The 21,748-nt window shown below is 35.5% G+C and overlaps 1 protein-coding gene across 2 annotated transcripts in view; it reads right to left on the reverse strand.

The window, feature by feature from the left end:
- SKAP2 (src kinase associated phosphoprotein 2) overlaps window positions 1–21,748 on the reverse strand; it is a 155,359-nt gene that overhangs the window by 119,888 nt on the left and 13,723 nt on the right. For both annotated transcript variants that reach the window (XM_037509556.2, XM_054692435.1), the window contains exon 4: window positions 17,547–17,654. In XM_037509556.2, coding sequence (XP_037365453.1) covers window positions 17,547–17,654 — 108 coding nt within the window. The remainder of the gene's footprint in view (window positions 1–17,546; window positions 17,655–21,748) is intronic.

Here is a 21,748-nt window from a genome sequence, read left to right on the forward strand (position 1 = left end):
TTTTTTAAAAAAAAAAAGATTTATTTTTATTTATTTATACAAGCACTGGGTACAGTCAGAAGCGCAGGAGGGTGAGAGAATTCACCAGAGCCAGAGCTGGGAGCAGAGCAGGCAGAAGGACCGAAGTACACTGCTGAGGGGAGCAGCGGGCGGCAGGAGAGGTCTGCGCGCCATGTGGCACCCTCCTCCGGTGGCCGGGGAGCAGCCGGGGATTGAACCAGTGCTGCAGAGGCTGCAGGTAGCTTCGCAACCCAGCGCTCAACTGCTGCGCCAACGGGGAGGCCCGGTTTCTCATATTTTTAAGAGAATATCAACCCTACCTCCAATTCAACTGGCAAAAAGATACAACCCTTAGTAGCAACAAAAAATAACTATACTTCAAGCAGTAGTCAAAGACTATAGCCTAAATTTCTCTGCTGCTCAGTACCATTCTAAGAATTGATAATTTTTTAAAGATTTATTTTATTTATTTATGCATACAAGAACTGGGGTGTAGGCCAGACTGCAGGGGGTGAGAGGATTCACCAGAGACAGAAAGGGGAGCAGAACAGGCAGATCTACTGAAATACACTGCTGAGGGGAGCAGCGGGCGAGACAGGAGAGGTCTGCTGCGCCTGGTGAGTTAGCTCCCTGGCAGGGGATGGAACTCATGCCACAGTGACTTCATGCTTGTGACTGGTGATAGGTTGATAGCGCTGAGACTTTAACCCCTGTGCCACCAGGGAGCCCAGAATTAATATATTTGAACGCAGTCGAAGAATGTGTAACTTGGCTATTGTTTTAATTCAGTGACCAAAATCTAAATCTCTTCAGTCACCCAAAGAGTATGTGAAAGACAGGAGGACTGGGGAGCAACAGAGTAGTATGGAATGCAAATTGAAAAGAGATGATACATTGCAAAGGGGATGACAAACACAATGCAAGCCCACTGTTGTCAGATCATCTGCATGATGCCAACTCCCTTATGCTGTTATTTTAGCCCATATAAAATGACCTGTCTGAAATTGTGTTTTGGTATTATGCTATACACCTATGTTGACAGATCATTTAAGAAAGCACTCCAAGACATTACTGGATGGGCTCTTGAGGGTTATCACATCACATAGCAAACTACTTTTAAGCTTTCTTAATAGAAATTTCACCAGATTTTAATACTAATATGAATTGTACCTCTTCTAACTACCTCATTTATTTTTATATCAAAGATATTATAAATCATGTACCTAATCAATTTTCCTTCTTCCACTGACCGATAGGAAGCTCAAGGCCAAATAAGTGGAAAATCCCCAACAAAAGTCCAGAGTATTTAATAGCATGTATTTGAGTGATAGATATTAATCTTAGGTTATATATTTATACCCCTGCTCCCCATCCTTGATTTCTTAACTCATTTTTTGATACTTAGTTTAACATATTTATGTCTGCTAAGTGCCTTAATATTTTTTGTAAAACAATACAAACTAGACAAAATAATAAAAGGAAGATTTACTTAGGACAAATTAAATGCAAATAATCTAAAAATCAATTTTTTTAGCTTTAATCTATATAATTCTACCCTTTAATGCTAAAAAGTAGGTGATTGTTTCAGCTATTCAATCCTTTATTTTTGTAATACTTTCATATTTTTAATATTTGTAATCTTTTGTATTTTCAATATTTGTTTCATCTGTTAGTCTTTTCCATACATACACTGCTAAAAAGAAATGAATATAGGACATCCAAAGAGCAAGCAGGCTTACAAAAAAGAAAAAAAAAAGGACCTTGTTGGAAAAGCAGCCCTTAAGAAAGGTTTGGATATTTAAAAAAACAAAAAGCAACAGTTAACTAATCTAGACAGTCTTCTTAACTATAATTTTTTGCCTCCAGCCCTTCTCTCTATAAATCAATTCAAAATTTAGCAAGCTAAATAATGATTTTAACCTACTGCTTTAATGACATTACTCTCCTCTAATTAGCCTGAAATACCCACTGCTGATTGTGTATCTCAGAAAATTGTCTAGCCCAGTTCTTTATTTTCTTATTTCCATATACATACTTTTACAATGCCAAAGTTTAGTCATACTTTCATATTTTACCTTGTATCTGGGTTTTGCCTGGCCCTGAATTGTTTCTTTCAGTCAGAGTACCTTGATTTTACTTGGGAAAATCATAATTCATCCAATCTCCAAGAGGTTCAGGTGGGACTGATCTCACTTCATTTCCACACTATTCCTTTTCAGGCATATGACCCATTCCTAGTCAACTGAAGCACCACAGTTCTCCCGCCCTCCCCCAACCTCACCACCAGTTCAAACCACAATAACAGATGTCTGAATATCCACAGGACCCAAGTCAAGGACTTTGGCTACAAATTTCCACTGGGATTCCTAAATTGGTAGAAAATACCTATGAAGCTGCTGGTGCCCTCTTCAAGGAATCTACACATAGGATAGCAGGATGAGAGTAATAATACTCATTATACTTTGAATATGCACCTGTCTCCAGTGGGCATGAAGCAAAATCCTACTCTATCCTTCTCTCATAGATGAACCAATAAATGTCATTTTCTGTCTTTTGTTTAAAACAGTTTGAGATGGGTTTCTTCGCTATCCCATGCATTGAAACATTCCTCCACCAGGCTTTTTCACAGATCTAAAAGGCTATTACCTCCAAGGTCCACATGTCAGAAGCCTTCTTATCCTCTCAGACTTGGCTCAAATGTCACTTCCACTATTGAGGCTATCTTCATTCTAATCATAATTATCACTTTCTCTCTCTTTCTATAGAGGCTGCTTTATTCTATACATGCACTGGGTACAGTCAGAAGCTGAGAGAATTCACCAGAGCCAGAGTCCAGGTACACTGCTGAGGCTCTGCGCGCCATATCCTCAAGCATCTTATCACTTTCTCTCTCTTTCTACTGAAGTAGTGATTACTCCAATCTGCCTTGAATTAAGACTTGATATTTACATCTCTCTTTCTTCTACTAATCTATGAGGTCCTTAAAGGCTGTGACATGTCCTATTAATCATTTTATTCCCCCCAGCCTAACAAAACAAACGGTAAACTCTATTGAATTAAACTTTCATTCCATCTAGCATGCTGCCTAAAACACACAACATTGTTACCCTTTCTTACTACTTATATTTTAAAAAATCGATTATTCACCTCATATAAGATACATTTTCTTTAGCAAAGAAATCCTATTTTAAGCATATTAGAGGTTTATAGCATACATATATCCCAGGACATAGATCCCAGGATACCAATACCAGGATACCAATTGAACAAGTCCTGTTCAATGAAAGAAATGTATGTGTATTTCCTTTTTCCCCATGGTAAGATATTTTACTACTTTTATATTAAAATATTATTTTTATTAATCTTCCTTAGTGTTAAAGAAAGTGAAGGGCATGTTCAAAAATACAGAAAGTATTAAAAAATGAGAAGGAGCTTTTGGAGACATATAACAAAATGACACAAAAGCACTTCTCTGAAATGAAAGTACTTTTCTGATAGCACCTTTCAGTATAACACTGTTTCACCTTTTTAGGTGGTAGATGGTAGATGGTATTCAACTTACATCAACCTTTCTCTAGATATTACTGGTGAAAAGCTTTGAAGCTTAACACTGCTTCATAATATCCAAACTTGAAAATATAATTAAATATCTTCTTACAACATTGGATCTTGAAAGTATATTTGACAAGAAATACGGAATTAAAACCCCTAAAATGTCTCCAGATGAAAATTAATTTCATATTCAAATTAAAACCTGGCTATGACTATAAATGAAGATATAGAGTCAGAGGACACCCTACAAAAAAAAAATCAAAACTCAGAGAAGTGTTTTGAAAAGTATTGCAATTAATTCCCTCTCTCTGACCCTAGATCAATCATCTCAAGCTATCACAAATTAATATTTTGGTTTAAAATAAACAAATCCATACATATATAAATTACTAGAAAAAAACAATGATCTCATATTTGACTAATGAAAGAATATCAAAATGCTATAAACATTTGTAAGTGCTTACTCTCAAATTCTACATTTATGCTTTTACAGACCAGTTATAAAGACAATAGACCATGACCATTTTTTAGACCTCACATGGATTAGCACTAATCAGTTCCCAAAAGCCAGAAAACAACAAAATAATCTACATAGACTATGTTCTCTAAAATAATTTCTTAAAGTAAAACTAACATTAAATTCATGTGAATACACATTTATATTTGCAATGCAGCAAACCATAGAGCATTTACATTTCAAAAGGCATGACTTGTTAGAATGAGAGGAGTGATCTGTACAACACATAGCAAGAATTGTTTTAAATGATGTTAAAGGCCACAGAATTCAAGAGTTCACTGAGCTGAGAAGGCAGAGTAATAAAATTACTATTTGTAATCTGCACAATTTTTTAAATATTCATTAAGCAACAACAACATTAAAGGTGAGCTAGAATATGTCCCTGTTTTAATTAATATATCCATCTTCTAGTTCTTTAGTGTAAAAAAAACAACAAAAGCTTGGTATTTTGAGAAATAACTTAGCCTCAAGTTAAGAACACCTTAAGACTCTCTAGTTAGGCAGACTTCTCAGACATGACACCACAAGCAAAAGTGACAACAGAAAAACTAAATAAATAAGACTTTGTCAAAACTAAAAACTCTTGTGCCTCAAAAAACACCACTAGGTCTCCCGGGTGGCGCAGCGGTTGAGCGCTGGGTTGTGAAGCTGCCCGAAGCCTCCCCAGCGCAGGTTAGATCTCCGGCTGCTCCCTGGCCACCGGAGGAGGGTCCCACATGGCGCGCAGACCTCTCCTGCCGCCTGCTGCTCCCCTCAGCAGTGTACTTCAGTCCTTCTGCCTGCTCTGCTCCCAGCTCTGGCTCTGGTGAATTCTCTCACCCTCCCGCACTTCTGACTGTACCCAGTGCTTGTATAAATAAATAAATAAATCTTTAAAAAAAAAAAAAAAAGAAAAGAAATTAATTAATTAATTTGAAAAAAAAAGCACCACTAAAAAAGTGAAATGAAAATTCAGAAAACTGGAGAAAATACTTATAGGTCCCATAATTGTGAAGAGACAAGGGGCTAGGCTATATAAAGAACTCATCAAACTTAACAATAAAATAGATGGCGCAGCGGTTGAGCGCAAGCTGCCTGCAGCCTAGCGCCGGTTCGAGGCTGCTCCACTGAAGGAGGGTCCCACATGGCGCGCAGACCTCTCCTGAGCAGTGTACCTCGGTCCTTCTGCCTGCTCTGCTCCTCACTCTGGCTCTGGTGAATTCTCTCAAACGCTTCTGACTGTACCCAGTGCATGTATAAACAAAAAAACAAAAACAAACAAATAAATAAATGAAAAACATGCCTCTATAAAAAAAAAAAAAAAAAAAAAAAAAAAAACAATAAAAAGATAGCCCAACTGAAAAATGAAAAAAGAATTTGAGTAGGCATTCTCCAAAGAAGATACACAAATGCTCAAAAAGCAAATGAAAAGATGATCGGCATCATCAGTTGATAGAGAAATGCAAACTGAAACTACAATGAAATAGCACTTACCCACTAGGATAACTACATTATAGACAGACAATAACGGGCCTCCCTGCTCACACAAGGGGTTAAGAAGCAACCTATGAAGTTATCTGCAGCCACTGCAGCACGAGTTCGATACCCAGCGGGCAAGCTACCCATATGGCTCAGCAGACCTCTCCTGACTCCCCAGTTGCTCCCCTCAGCAGTGTATTTCAGTCGACCTGCCTGTTCTGTTCCCCACTCTGTCTCTGGTGAATCTTCTCACCCCCCCTCACCTCTGGCCTGTGCCCCAGTTCTTGCATGCATAAATAAATATATCTTAAAAAAAAAAAAGAAAAAGAAAAAGATGATAACAAGTGTTGAAGAGGATGTGGAGAAATGGAACCCTTTACACATTACTGGTGGTAACATAAATAGAGCTTTAGAAAACAGTCTGAGAATTCCTCAGAAAGTTAGACTTAGAGTTACCATATTGATCCAGTAAGTCTACTTGTAGGTATATACCGTGGAGAAATGAAAATACATTCATGCAAAAATTTATACACACATGCTCACAACAGCATTATTAATAATAACCAAAATGAAGAAATAACCCAATTTTTTTTGTGTTAATGAAAATCTTTTTTGTGGTAATGAAAATGCTCTAAAATTGAATGGGGTGATACTTGCACAATTCTGTGACTAAAACCTACTTAATTGTATTTGTTACATGAGTAAATTCTATGAATATGTTAATTATATCTGAATATAAGGCTATTTTAGAAAAAAAGAAGAATCCTAGACTATCCTCAAACCTATGGTGGACTCTAAATCAAAGGCATGCCTTTTAACTCAATAAGTATATGTATTCTAAAACCATGAACTTTAGGAAGTAAAGGAATTCCTTTATCTTATTCCTAATTTGAAAATGCAAGACATTAGTCATACATAGAAAAGAAACACCTCAAAATAATTTACTCAAGTTGATTCTTACACCTTCATGCAGAGACAGTTTCTCCAGTAGTACCTACATTATTTTGAAATCCATGGCGTGTCATATACTATTTTCTCTTAAGTATTTTTTTTTAAGATTTATTTATTTATTTATACAAGACCCAGGGTACAGGCCAGATTCATGGGAGGGTGAGAGGATTCACCAGAGACAGAACAGGGAACAGAACAGGCAGATTGATGAAATACACTGCTGAGGGGAGCAGTGGGTGCCACAGAAGAGGTCTGCTACGCCATGTGGGACCCTCCTTGCTGGCCGGGATCGAACCGGTGCTGCAGAGGCTGTGGACAGCCTCACAGCACTGCACTCAACCACCTGCACCACCAGGGGAGGCTCTATTTTCTCTTAAGTATTGAAGGAAGGACCCTGACATCAACTCTTATGTTTTGAAAAATTACTTTGGTAAAGATACCAAAGACTGCATTCCATGTTCAAGTTATAAAAATAAAAAGGTATTTTTGCAATAATCCAATTTGGGTTTATTTATTAACAGAGTATTTATTTGCTACTAGTGACTTCCCAGACCTGCATTTTAATTGTATATACCACACCTTCTGTTTGGACCTATTATTGCCTTTAACATTATCCCATTTGTCTCTTAAATAAGAATAATGAGACAATGATTGGTATCCTTATTTCCTATAATTTCACATACTTTCCCCCATATATATAATCATCTAGTATAGTTCAAACTCATTCAAACTTTCAAAAGTTTGCAAATTTTTTATTTTTTTAATTTTTTTTAAAGATTTATTTATTTTTATGCAAGAACCGGGATACAGGCTAGATGTGCGGGAGGGTGAGAGGATTCACCGGAGACAGAGCGGGGAACAGAACAGGCAGACTGAAGAAATACACTGCTGAGGGGAGCAGCGGGCGAGCCAGGAGAGGTCTGCTTTGCCATGTGGGATTCTCGCCAGCCGGCCAGGATCGAACCCACGCTACAGAGGTTGCGGACAGCTTCACAGTGCAGCGCTCAACCACCTGCACCACCAGGGAGGCCCCTGCAAATTTGTTAGTCAATGTTTCTTGAGCTCATGTACAAAATGACTGAATCATTGATCCATAGGCACACAATGGACATCCACAAAATTTTTCCTTATTTTCATATTCTATTATTAACTCAATAGAGAAAAGCTCAGACACAGAAGAAGAATGGGTCAGGCCAAAGGTATGTCAAATTTGCTACAGAAAATTTAACCACTAACAGTTTTCAAGATAGAACATGATTTTAAAAGTGATCATCCTGAATCTCCAAAACTTCCAACTACAAAGGTTACAAAATCCAGCTTACCCAGTGAAACATGTGAGCTATATAGTCCAGAAGGTAGACAGTACATCAGGCAAAAGCTGTAGCAAACACAGAAAGGAATATTTATCCAAGGCAATTCCCAAATAGGCTAGATAATAATAACAACTTGCACTTACTATGTCCTCAGGATGGGTCAGGAAGTATTCTAAACTCTTTATACACTTGATCTTGTTTTATCTTCATAAAGCCATAGCAAATAGGTGGTGCTAATATTCACAAATGAGAAATGAAGAAACTCAAAGAATGAAGGACTTTGCTAGAGGTCACAGAGACACATACTGGAAAGGTTCATATTCCAACCCAGGCAATATGATCACAGAACTCATTCTCAACCACTGTTTCATTTTTAGGGTAACTGAGATAAGTCTCACCCCATCTCTGTCCAAAAAGGGATGAAACTAGAGACTGTCTTTGAGGATCAAAACATTACAGACTCTAGAAAGGCAGATGAGACTGGAGTGATGAAGATACAGGCAACACCAAAGCCCAGGAGGACACCAAGGAGAGGAAGTGTTAGTTTCCCCAAAGGAACCTTGGAGACACTACAAGCAGAGTTACAAAATGGCAAGGACAATCACTCACTAAACAAGTGTAATCAAAGCAGCCAGAGCCATTGGATCCATCCTCACAAGCAACTGGCAGTAAAGGATTGTGTTCCAACTAAATTCTGAACTCCACTCTACACACAGTGCACTAGCTCCCTAAGCAGAGCTATAGATGGTTCCAGAATGACCCACCCCAACATCAAAAAATGATAGAGGGGTTTAAAAAAATCTGCGACCAGGAATGGAAGAAAAACATTCAACTACCCTCTGAGTAATGTCTTACTTATTTTGACAACTATATGGAGTCCCAGTCCTAAGATATCTTGTAGGCAAGTTGTCTTTAGACCCCTGCCCCTGTCCATTTTACTCATAACCCCCAGCCAAAGCTCCCCTTTAAAGAAAATGCCTTTCAGAATGATACACGTGCAAGAGCAAAGCAAGCTACCTCATTCACCCAGGTCCTTCACTCATGAACATGAATCAGTACCAAGACTCTGTATATATCGGAAACATGAAGGAAAAGGATAAATGCTTAGAATTTCACTTGTAGACAAAGCAGTCAACTTAGGGTTAAAAATCAAATGTAAATACAGACAACACCAAAGGCCTGAAAAATGAAAAAAAAAAACAAAAACAACTAACAAAAGGGAATTGAAGAATGAGAAGAGAAATGGAAGGTGCATTATTTCCTCACATTTTACAACAAAGAATCAAAAGGCCCTGTGAAGGTTGACACACTACAAAAGAAGAGGTATATTATTTAAATAAAAAGAAAACACAAAGAGAACCAAAAATAAAATAACAAAGAATCAGGAGGCTAAAGCAGGAAGGGAAGTTTGAGAAATCGTCATACAGAGGATTTAACAGATATGTTAAAGGTTTCTCAAACAAGAAGTAGAAGTAGTGTCCAAAGTTATTATGGTAACTAGAGAAGGCACTGTGGGGAGCAAAATGAGAAGTCAGGGTGGATAGAAAAGAAGACTTTTGCTCTTTATTTATACCATCTTACTTATTTCTGTTTTTAGCCATATGTATGTCTCTTTTAATTAGAAGGGGGGAAAAAATGTCTATTTTTTTAGGCCAAAGGAGTTTAAACTTGCAAATTACAAGTTGGAGGTTCTGGTTGAAAAATCGAAAGCTTTCCAAGTCTCAGTATCCAGAACAGCAAAATATGAAAAATGTCTCCTTCATAATTTTCAATAAGTTATTAAATAATATACATGTAGTTATTAAATAACATGAGTTATTAAATAATATACATGAAGGAATATACTTCAATGCCAGCCTTATTTCTCAATAAATAGCCGTTAAAAAGGATTTAACCCCTTTTCCATTCTTAAAGATGCTATCCCAACACAAGCACAGACACCTCAAAGGTGTCTGTCTCAGATGAAGGAAGCTCTTCAGCATCCTGTTTTAAGCTAGCATGCTTTCCTCTAAAATTAGATGCATCAGTCCACTGTCTTAAAGAATATTTGCTTTTCAATTTTTAAGCTCTAAATTGGCTCAGGTTGCAAACAGGAAATACAACAGAAAACTATACATTGCAACTTCTCCAAACTCAAACTGCAGGCTAAATTCACATGTATAGGCAGAAAGACAACCCTGTTTCATACCTAAATCTTAAGATAAGGTGATCTGCAACAGCCCAAAACATATTTACCCTGGCTTGGTGCTGACACCTGAAGATCCTGAACTCCCTTAGGCTAAGGTATGGCTCTGTTAACATGCAAATATGCCTACAAGTTATTCATCAGAGCCTTTCCAAGGTACTTGATTTAGCGTTAAATTTGAGCCCAAAGAGGATCTCAGAACAGATTCAAACCCACAGACAGCACTGTCAAGAAGTGGCCCTGTGCAAGCAAGAAAGCCACAGTATCAGGGGAGGTCAAGTGACCACAAAAGAGTCTGGAAATGAAGCTAGGTGGACAAATAGAAACGTATTTTTTTACCTACTTCAGGGCATTTCCTAGTGTCATGCCTGGTCACACATTTGCACCTGCAGCCCAAGTACAGCAGCAAGGCCTGGCTCACCCCTCTTTTGAGCTGCAAGGGTCAACATGATAAATGCCTCTAGAGCTTCTCAAAGTTTAATATGTATCTGGGGATCTTGTTAAAATGCTAATCCAGATTCAGTAGGTCTTGGATGGGGTATGATTTTCAGCAGATCTAACAAACTCCCAGGTGATACTGATGCTGTTGGTCTGCAAACCAAACTTTGAGCAAAAAGGGGCTAGAAAATGCCTTCTTTTGAGTGCAACTGTCACTAATCTAACCTGTCTCTCTCTCATCAACACTCCTTGAATCAAAATCAGCAGTACCTTAGATAGGGAAGAAGCAAAATGCAGTTGTTTTGAGAACAGAACACAATCTTCAGTGTCAAACAGACATGATCTCAAATTTCAGTTGTGCCACCTCGTAGCTAGGTGATGTAGGGCAAATCTTTAACCAACATATCTCTGAGTTTCCTCAATTTTCAAACAGTGATAGTATCTACCTCACAGAAATGCTGTGAAGATTGAAAATAAATAATGTAGCAAATGGTTTAGCTTGATGTTTCACTAGATAGTCTCTAAATAGATCTCTAAATGGTCTCAAAATAGGAACTTTGTCTTATTCATCTTTAAAGTCCTCATTGTCCAAGATACCATTTCCTTTCTTCTCTTTATTGAATTTACCCTACAATTAGTTGCCAGAACAATCTCCCTCAAATTTTTATTCATCATATCAGTATACTGCTTCATGGATTTCTTAATGATTACAAAATTAAAAGTAAACACCTTAACTTAGTATTCAATTCCTACTGTCCACTACATATTTACCTCTAAGACTCCCTCCTGTCCACTCCTTCTTATTCAACATCCCTCCAGCTATTACCTTCTCCAGGCAAATCACCCTGTGCCATGGCTATATGCACTAATTTTGAAATGTGGACACAAATATTTATAGAGATCTAAGGAAATTCTAGTTCAAATTCTTCACTTCAAAAACCAGTAAGTGAAAATCCAGAGAAACTAAATGATATACGCCCTTGACAACACAATTATTATCAAACAGCGTAGAAACCTGGTTTCTGGACACTCTAGCATCTCTTTCCAATTCCTCTTTACCAAATCCACAAACCACACGAAGTTTACTAAATGAAAGCCCTTTCCTCCACAGTGTACTCTACAACCTCTCAAGATGCAACATAAAGTTTATGTTTTGGTTTATTCAACATGATTCCTAAACAAATTAGGGAGGAAAATCAATGATACCAATTATCTAAATCAATTAAATATTATAACTCAGACTAGCTATTACTTTTGGAATCTGCCTTATTTGAACTTAGATTGCTAATTACCTCATTTTAGGTGATTGTCTTTTCTTTCCATCCAGATTATGGCTCTTGAAAATATGAACTTTGTCTTATTCATCTTTAAATTCCTCATTGTCCAAGATACCTTATTCCTTTCTTCAAGTACAGTGTAAATTACTGCCAATTTACTCTATTAAAGGTGCATTATTTTTTATAATGCTGAGTTTTATTATTTTTTTTAAGATTTATTTACTTATGCATACAAGAGCTGGGGTACAGGCCAGAGATCAGGGGGTGAGAGGACTCACCAGACACAGAGTGGGGAACAGAACAGGCAGACTGACTGAAATACACTGTTGAGGGGAGCAGTGGGTGAGCCAGGAGAGGTCTCTGCGCCATGTGGGTTGCTCCCTGGCCGGCTGGGGATCGAACTCATGCTGCAGAGGTTATGCATTGCTTCATAGTGAGGTGCTTAACCCCTTGCACCACCAGGGAGGCCCGAGTTTTATTACTTTTGCAATCATCTTATTTGTCTATTCTGCTGTATTCTGATGTATTTTCCCACTCAGTGGTATAAAACTTTGAAAGATGATTTTCAATGGCTATGTACTTTAATTTAGTCACACATACCTTTCTATTCTAAAAATTAATATACAGAAACCTCATTTGAATGAGGTAGGAGTTAGAAGAAAGTTCTCATACACACACTGTCAACACACCGCAGGATTCTACCAGAAGAGACATGCCTTGCATCTTTGACAGGATAGTAAGGCTGCCCCACAGGAGGAAGGAAGAGCCTTCCCTTTGCCCAGCAACAGTTCAGTCAACAGGAGAATGCCATAATCCAGCAATTGAAAAGCCACTACACTCTGAATTTCCTGGTTCCTCCAAGGGACTCCTTCTCTGCCACCCTCTAAAATCTTTGTAAGAACATTTCTTCTTTTGTTTTAGGGAAGAAGGCACTGGCTAATTCATGAGATCACACTGACCAAGTTGTTTACTGCTGATGTTTCTGAATAAACCCATTTTGCTGGTGAAATAACTGGTTGCTTATTTGTTTGAGTCAACATTATCCTAAAAATATTTCATATGTGTGTGCTTTATAGCTCCAATTTCATAACGTACATCTTAAATGTCAAAAACACATCTTCTACTTTTTAATCATTTCCCAAAAATACTCTATCTACCAAAGTACCTGAAGCTGCAATACACATTACAAAACCACTAAAATAATCATTGCTATTTTACTGTTATAACACACACAAACTAGCAATTTGATATATTGAAACAACCAAAAAAGGTAAAACAAAATGAAACCACACAAGTGCAACAATAATACATGTTATGTAGACAAAGGTGTATGCAGTTGTAAACGAATCTAAATTTGCTGAATAAAATACTTAAAATACAATTTACACATCAAAAGCTACAAGATACTGTGACACAAACACACTATCAAAACCACATGGCATTATGGTAGAAAAAAATTTGTTCTAAATGGTGAATTACTATAGTTTTCCCTAGTTTTAAGCATTGTTTCATATTTTACTGGAGTCTAGAGAAAAGTAAAGCATCTACTGCTTGGTTTTTGCAAGACCTGATTAGCACTATACCAAATTTTACACACACAAAAATCTTCTTCGAAAGTCTGATATGTAATTTATAAAAATTTACACATAAAATATATGTATGCACATGAGGATTGATTTCTATCTGTTTCGATGCACTCTGGAGAAGTCATTATTTATACGCATCCTAGAGATAATCCTTTTAAAAGCAATCCTTAAGAATAAGCCATTTCTGTGTTTTACAAATACAAATTTTCATACACTGGATTTTCTTAGAGGAACTATATCCAAAAAGATCATTATTTACTATTATAAATTATGATCAAAATGGGGGGAGGGCTTTTTTCTTAATCCCCAAGCTTTAAAAAATAACTCCATGCCTAAACCATTATTTTTTCATATAAAAGTATGTCCTTATAAGTTCCATAGTATTCAGTAACCTGTATTACTTGGGAATTTTTAGCTAGGAAGATACCAGGAAAACAAATGACTATTTTATACCTTTATCTTCATTTCAGCCCTGCTATATTCACACCCTAGAGGTTCCAGATTCTTATCCACAAAGTGATTACGGTCTAGGACTGAATCAGATTTGTAACATATGTCCACTGGGATCTTTCGACCTATCATCGACGGACAGAGCCGATATATGTCTTCTAGCTCACTGAATCCTTTCACCTTACCTCAGGGACTTTCCACAATGCTATATGCTTAGCAAATGACGAAAATGAATGAAAAATGATTTCAGAATAGAAAAATGGAAACTCAAGTCATTACATAGTCTCTAAAGGCTACCCTGTATCTACCACCTTAGTGCCCAAACATACATTCTATCATGTGTACAATAAGGGAGATCCTTCTTTAAGGTATTGACTTTCATTATCTCTAATTTTATCTGGTTACTGACACATACCACTTATATTAACACTTCAATACATCCAGCCATGCAATAACATGAAACTTTTAACAGTGATCTGCAATAGTCTAGAAACATTATGAATTTTTTGAAATTTTTCCAGAAAAAAGAAACAGTTCAAAGCTAATAAAATGAAATTTCTAATAAGTATGATTTTTATGAATATTACCATATCAAAATGAAATTAAGTCACATAATCACACATAAATAAAATACAGACTACGTTTTCTTAGAAGGTAATGTAGCATATTATTTTTTTTCTATTTTGCTATTGTCTTAAAATGTATTTTCACTAAAAAAAGCACAAGTAAGAAGTGTTTCTAAAAAGAGAAGAAAAAATCACAGTACACTATTTTTATGCTATAAGCTATACAAAAATCTGTCACCAAATATGTTACAATTCTAGCCATCAATAAGATACTTTTTTTTAATGCACCACTCAAAAATCAATTATATCAACTCTTTTGTATAGAGAAGCAGCACACCTTTCAGGGAACTAGTATTAATGAGTAGACATGACTATAGAATCTCCATCTGTTTCCCTGACAAAGCTGTGGCTACTCTAGTCTCTCATTGAAATTCCATTAATCTGGTGTACCAAGGTCCAATGCGAAAATCAAAACTCCATCTAACCCTTTATCAGCTCACAATAACCTACAAGTGAACTCTGCCTGTTAGCATGCAGCAAGTTATGATTTTGCTATCAATCAGGCAGTTGGCCAATAAAAAAAAAAAAAGGCAGGCTGGAAACAGCATGTCTGGCAGGGTTTGGAGACTTAGTTTTTGTTTTCTGTTTTCATCCCCTTTTAATTTCTATAGGGTGCCTGGACCTTGTGAGATTATGCATTATTCTCCTTGGCTGTGATTTAATTGCTACCAGCAATCAAGTCGAAGCATCACTGAAGTGTGCTTGAATTTCATTAGAAGATATAACTTATGCTACTTTCCTACAGTACCTAATAAACCATAAAGAAACCAAAACACATATGGCTTGAGGGAATAACTGGAAAATTAGGTAGCCATTTGGGAACTGAGTGAACTTTTGAACCAGAGGAACAGAGAAAAAGAAATATTAAAGGAAAAGACAGACTTAGAATGCACACAGAGATGTGCAGGTTTGACCTCTTCAGTACCTTGAAAATTACATTAGCATTATGAAAAATACATATCATGGTTTAGAGCTTATAATCCATCAAAGTTCAGATATTTTGTTAGTGCCTACCATAAGGTAAAAGTCAAAAGGACAAAACAACAATCCGATTTGACAAAGGGCCTTTCGGTGACCTGTACTAATTTAGTTATACTGATTGTTAAATGCATTATCTTTTTATAATTAATATATCATTAGACTAAGGTCACATATTAAAGGGAAATTAACTCAGCAAAGGAAAGAGAACGTATACAATCTAAGGTACAGGGAGAAAAACCAGTGTGACTAAATGACGTTTTACACTGGAAATTTTAACTTCAAAAGGTAGTTTTACAATTAATTTATAATATTCTTAAAAGAAAATATAAAACTATCAACATGGTATTATTTGTTCATAAGAAATCAATAATACTAAAAGTTAAGAACTGCTTATATATGCAGTAATGAAAATGCACCAATATTTAACAAAAATTTAATGTCATACATAAATAAGTTATTAAATAATCAAATTTTGATAAAGTCATTTTAACAATAACAAATTTTTTCATGCTATTACTGTATTTCCTATCTATTTGGTTATGAAAACAAACATGATTAATTGTTTGCTCATAAGAAACACAATAATCATGTAAATGCATTATAATTTAATAACAATTCACTTTTTGAACAAATCACCGGTTCTCATAGATATCTATTGGTTTAATTATTTAGGTTGCAATTTTTTTAAGAATGCTCCTATGTACATCAAAATATTTATGTCACTTTGAGAAACTCTTAGTGTTATTCAATAAATATATACCATATGTGTACATGTATATGTATATGCAAATATATATAGTCTCTTGAGCATACAAATCTGTATATTTAGACATACACACATAATTATTCCTACCTACAAACATTTCACATAGAAACAAAACAAATCATTAAGTGTCTGAAAAATAATTAAACTCAAATGATCATTATTTCACCTGAAAACATTATTTTATCCATTATAAAACATTTTCTAGAAGAAATGCTTTTGAAGATCAGGTTAGAAAAGGTAACACTCGTTTCACATAAATCAAAACTAAAGAGAAATGTGCTCTGTTTTTAAAAAATAGGGAAAGCGTATAAGAGAAAAAATCCTTTATATTAAAAATAGAAATTAAATGTTTGACAAAATATAAAATTCAATGTAAATGGATATGATTATTATTGCTACACATTGTACAAAGCTCTGAATATAAAAAAAGACTGTGTTGTTCTGAATCAGTGGTTAGAATGTTTATCACTTATGCATGTACTTGACTTATCCCTGTTCTGCAATAGACATAATTTTATACCTCATAAAAGCAATTTATGTTTCCAAAGGGAATAATCTGGATAACATAAAATGTGGAGTGCTCTGTTGCAGGAAGCATATTTTCATTCAGCAATTGTATTTAGAGATGGAACTGCAGAGTTTGATCATCATATAGTGGCAGAAGCCATTATTCATTTCTATGTCTATGTGAAACTTTGAGTGCCACAAATTAATATGCATGGTTAATTTATTGATATACATTCTTAATTTATAACTATATTTCACCCTCATAAGGTCTCTATAATGCAGATGCACTCAACTGACTCTAAGAGAAAATACATGCAATATGAAAAATAAGTTTCAAACTTTAGCAAGTTTTTAAATATAACTGAGAGACATATAGTCAACTTTATTACTAATTCAATTAATACAAAACACTGTAATGTTACTTCATAATGTGGGGCATTTTTAGGTGACAATCAGAAAAATGAAAATGTGTAATAAAAGAAGAAGTATTTGATGAAACCCTCAATGTGGAAAGACAATGTAGGAATTATTAATTTAATATTTTATGAACGCATTTTGTATGAAGTTTTTAGGAAAAAAGATATCAAAAACCTTGTTCATTATTTATAAAATAAATAATACAACAAGTCATTAGCAGCACAATAAAATTAAGCAAGAATCTGATAATAGCAAATTAACCAACAAACTTACTAATACTATTCATACAATGATGCATCCACTCTCCTAAAAATTTTAGTAAAGAAAATTTCCTAGGAAAAGATGGAACTACATACTTAGGAAAACCACTAGAGAGAGCTCTTCTGTTCCTTAAAAGGTTCTGGGAAAGGTAAGTTAACTGAAGCCTCCACATTTATCTGCTTTCTGACAAGACCTCTACATATTGCATTGTTTTGTGTTAAAGTGTCAAGAGGTTCTAGTCTATGGGAAAATGTCACATACCATCAGAGGCGGCTTCATCATCTTTATCATATCTTTCTGAGGCTAATGAAATAGTGTCTGGAGGCCCAGCAGAAGGATCCTCATATTCTTCACCATCTTCTGCATCACCTATAAAAGAGTCAGAGAAAAGCCTTTTGTAATATATACATTTTTTAAAATGTCACTTTTGTAAAAATAAGTAATTTTACTATTTATTCCAGTCACGTCATGGAAAAAACAGAAAAATTTTTGAAGTGGTAAAAACAGGTCTTATTTTAATGTATATTCATTTAATGAATACCCAAAAGTAAGAGTTTTTAAGGATCAGTGTATTTCTTGTACAAATGGCTACAAATTCCAAAGTTATGATGGTATCTACAAAGATGAATACAAAACAGTAGAAGCATGGTTAAAGAAAGTACATGTCTAAGACAAACAAACTCAGCATAATAAAGAAAAAAAGGAAAGCACAACAAAGAAAATGATACAAGATAATGCCATTTACCTACTCAATAATACGAAAAATTGTGATGATATCATATGTAATTCAAAGTCATATGAACATTTTATATTCTCATTAAAAATCATAGGATTACATTAGAGTAGAAGAAAAATACTCAGCTGAATTTTCAAAAGCAGGGATTCATTATGGGAAAAAACTGCTTTAAACTCATAAAAATCTTTTTCATTGAAACAAGGTGATTTACAAACTAGATACTTTCAATTTTCAATCAATAATGTTACCTTTTTTTTTTAATATTCTAGCCAGCATTTCCAAATCCTATGCTGGTTGCTTGCTTGATCTGAAGTCATTTAATCCTCACAATAAAATTTTGTGGGTTTTGGACTTTTTCCATTTATTCATTTGAATTTAAAGTGTATCAAATATTTGCTATTCTGATTATAGATAAGCACCCATTTTTCACCCAGGTGTGACAAGGGAAAATGTGGGCTTAATACTGTATCAATTTTCTAACTGGAATTTAATTCCGGTTACCTGTTAACAATTCAAAAGAAAATCAACCACCTCAGGCGCTGCCCAAAAATCATGATGAAAATCCCCACAGAAGCCCTAAAATACCTATAGTATTACTTTTAGGCTATAATTCCTGAGTAGATCCAGATTAAAACTAATAATGTCTCCAAAAGGATATCTGTATCTCCTGACATTATTTGATGGGCAGCGCCCTATTTTTTTTCCACCATATTTTTTAATAGAGGAAATAACCTGTTTCAAGACAGTTCTGTCAGTATAATTAAAAATGTCAATGTTCATCTCTATTTCCTATAATTCTGCTATTTCATCAGCATTGGTTGTGCTTAGCCTGAAATATAAGACAGTGACATCTCCCATTAGAACAATAAAAACAGAAAAGAGATAACTATCTTGTTATCCTTAGTGATTCTACCACTAAGTGCACAATCTAAAGTGATGTTCTCCTCCCCTAAAATTCCAAGGAATACAAACAAATACTACTTCTTATTTCTCTTTCTTGCAAGATGTTCAAGATACTTTTCCGAACATTCAGTGATTCCTTTATGGAAAGAAGAGAGCTCTGATTTCAAGTATGAGGTAAGAGAGAGCCTAAAAAAGTGCTAGTAAAATAATGTTTCACTATGGACAGTTCATAGACTACATAATAGTAAAGATCAAAAACTCTCAATTGCTTTTAGTTGCTAGTTGCTAGATACTCAGACTTAAATCTATTAAACTCTGTAGATAAAGAAAAAAATTTAACTTTTGAAAATAAGAATTAGTTTATTGTCCTTTGATAATACCCATTATATATTTTGTGTCTATCCTTGTATACACACACACACACACATGCATACATGCACACACCAATCTACACTGACACATACATATATATACAACAAAAGGATAATTTTAAAGCCATAAATTCAGTAATATTAGTAAGAGTTAAGAATATTCTATACAAACTGGTTACTGACATGTCAAAGACCTTTGCGGTTTTTATCTTTAAAGAAAGATGTATTTGGATTATATATTAAAATGAAATTATGGCCTCCCCATTGGCACAGAGGATTGAGCACCGTGCTGTGAAGCTGTCTGCAGCCTCTGTAGCGTGGGTTCCATTCCTGGCCAGCGGGAGAGAAACCCACATGGCCCTGCAGACCTCTCTTGCCTCACCCGCTGCTCCCCTCAGCAGTGTCTTCGATCCGTCTGCCTGTTCTGCTCCCCGCTCTATCTCTGGTGACTTCTCTCACACTCCTGTGCCTCTGACTGTACCCCAGTTCTTGTATAAATAAATAAATCTTAAAAAAAAAAACTATACTCAATTTTCACACTTTAAGAACAGCAGTTCATTTCAAATGTGGGTTTCTTTAAGAAAAATCAGTGTGATATTTATATATATATATACACACACACACACACATATCTGAGGCAAAAATTATTTAAATACTGATACCTCATTTCTTCCCAATTTTTGTTTCCCTTTAACTTAAAAAGTAGGGAATAAGAATCTCTGTGGCCTGTATATAGGACTAGTCTCTTCTAATCTGCATTTAGTTGAAAGGATACATTATTTTTAAAGTGATCTTCTTCATTTTTCTGTTCTTCTGGGGATTATCCATCTCTTTTCACCCTCTCTATTTTTCCTTCAACCCAATAAAATAACTATATGACAAGGGACTTTCATCGAACACAGGGGTCGCTGTTGAGTAGTACAAAGCATTTTTCCTCCCCAGAGGCTGAGTATTTGCAGTTATACCTGCAAAGACTTCAATAAATTAAAAGGAAAATGTTCAACTTGTGTTTATGTAATAGAAAACTGAACTCCAAATCAACAATGGGCATCAGGTAAACGTATCCAATACAATTTACAGACATAATTGAAAGCATTACAGCCTAATCAGACATCTAAGAGAAAAGCACGCTCAAATGAAATGTCTACAGAATCATTAGTTGGCAGCCATTCTATTACAATCACACATAATGTCAGTGGTGCCTTGAGCCTGTGCCAATGACAACAGCATAAATTTTGCATCTCATTTCTGTGGTCATAAAATTAATGATCAGTTTAAAAATACTTCTTTGTAAAAGTTATTGCACAAAGAAAAGACATGAATGTGTCCCTGTTATGTACTCACAAGGATAATTATGGGGTTGTTACTCATTAATACTGTTTCTTGTTTCCCTAGAAAAGCATTTGATTTATCCCACAACTTTCAAAAGTTTAATTAACGATACAAAGTTAACAGTCTAAAAGACAATGAGCCAAGACTTCCCTTCCTATAATTTCAGTGGCAACTTAAATATTACAGCAAAATCAAGGCTTAATTGTACCACAGTAGCATAGTTCTCTGAAAACCATTTTTAAATTTATAACAGTTGGGTTCAAATCACAATTATCCCCTTTCTTATATGGTTTGTCATCAATTAACATTTTCCTAAATGCCTAGAGATGAAGCCCAGCAGCAACTGAACATGATCTCTACCACCACTAAAGGCAATTTAACCAATTTACTGCTCGTTTTGTCAAATACAGTCCTATTTTAAACACAATCAGGTAAACATTAAACTAAATAACATACCTTAAATTTAGATGATAACCATTCCTTCTCTCAGAGAATGAAAAACAAACTTAGAAGATTATTTGAGTGAAAACAAATTATTTTCAAATTCTCTACTCAGTTCAAATATCCAAACTAATTTCTCAAGTAATAATATACAGCTAAATAGAATTGAGCATTTAACTTGCCATTTCTAAGGGAAACTATAGGTTAATACTTAAAACTTTGACTTAGGTCACCACAAACAAGATTCTCTTCATAAATCTTCTATGATAGTAGGGCTAATTTACAGCACACAGATAGTAAAGGAGACTTTAAGGACACCAATTCTCAAGCGAAACCTCTGAAATATACGTCTACTACTATAGGTCCCATAATCTCAATTAATATATTTGTATAAGGCCGAAGGGGTGAAGGAAGCTCCAAGTAATTTGCTCAGATTTCACTGGGGGGATAACTTTCAAGAGGACATATACTGGGCCTCCCTGGTGGCGCAGTGGTTGAGCGCTGGGTTGCCAGGCTGCCCACAGCCTCTGCAGCAGCGGTTTGATCCCGGCAGCTCCCGGGCCACGGGCGCGCAGACCTCTCCTGCCACGCCCGCTGCTCCCCTCAGCAGTGTACTTCGGTCCTTCTGCCTGCTCTGCTCCCTGCTCTGGTGAATTCTCTTGCCCTCCCACACTTCTGAC

This window comes from Talpa occidentalis, unplaced genomic scaffold (assembly GCF_014898055.3).
Source record: "Talpa occidentalis isolate TD23 unplaced genomic scaffold, MPIMG_talOcc4v2.1, whole genome shotgun sequence".
NCBI classification, from domain to species: Eukaryota; Metazoa; Chordata; class Mammalia; order Eulipotyphla; family Talpidae; genus Talpa; species Talpa occidentalis.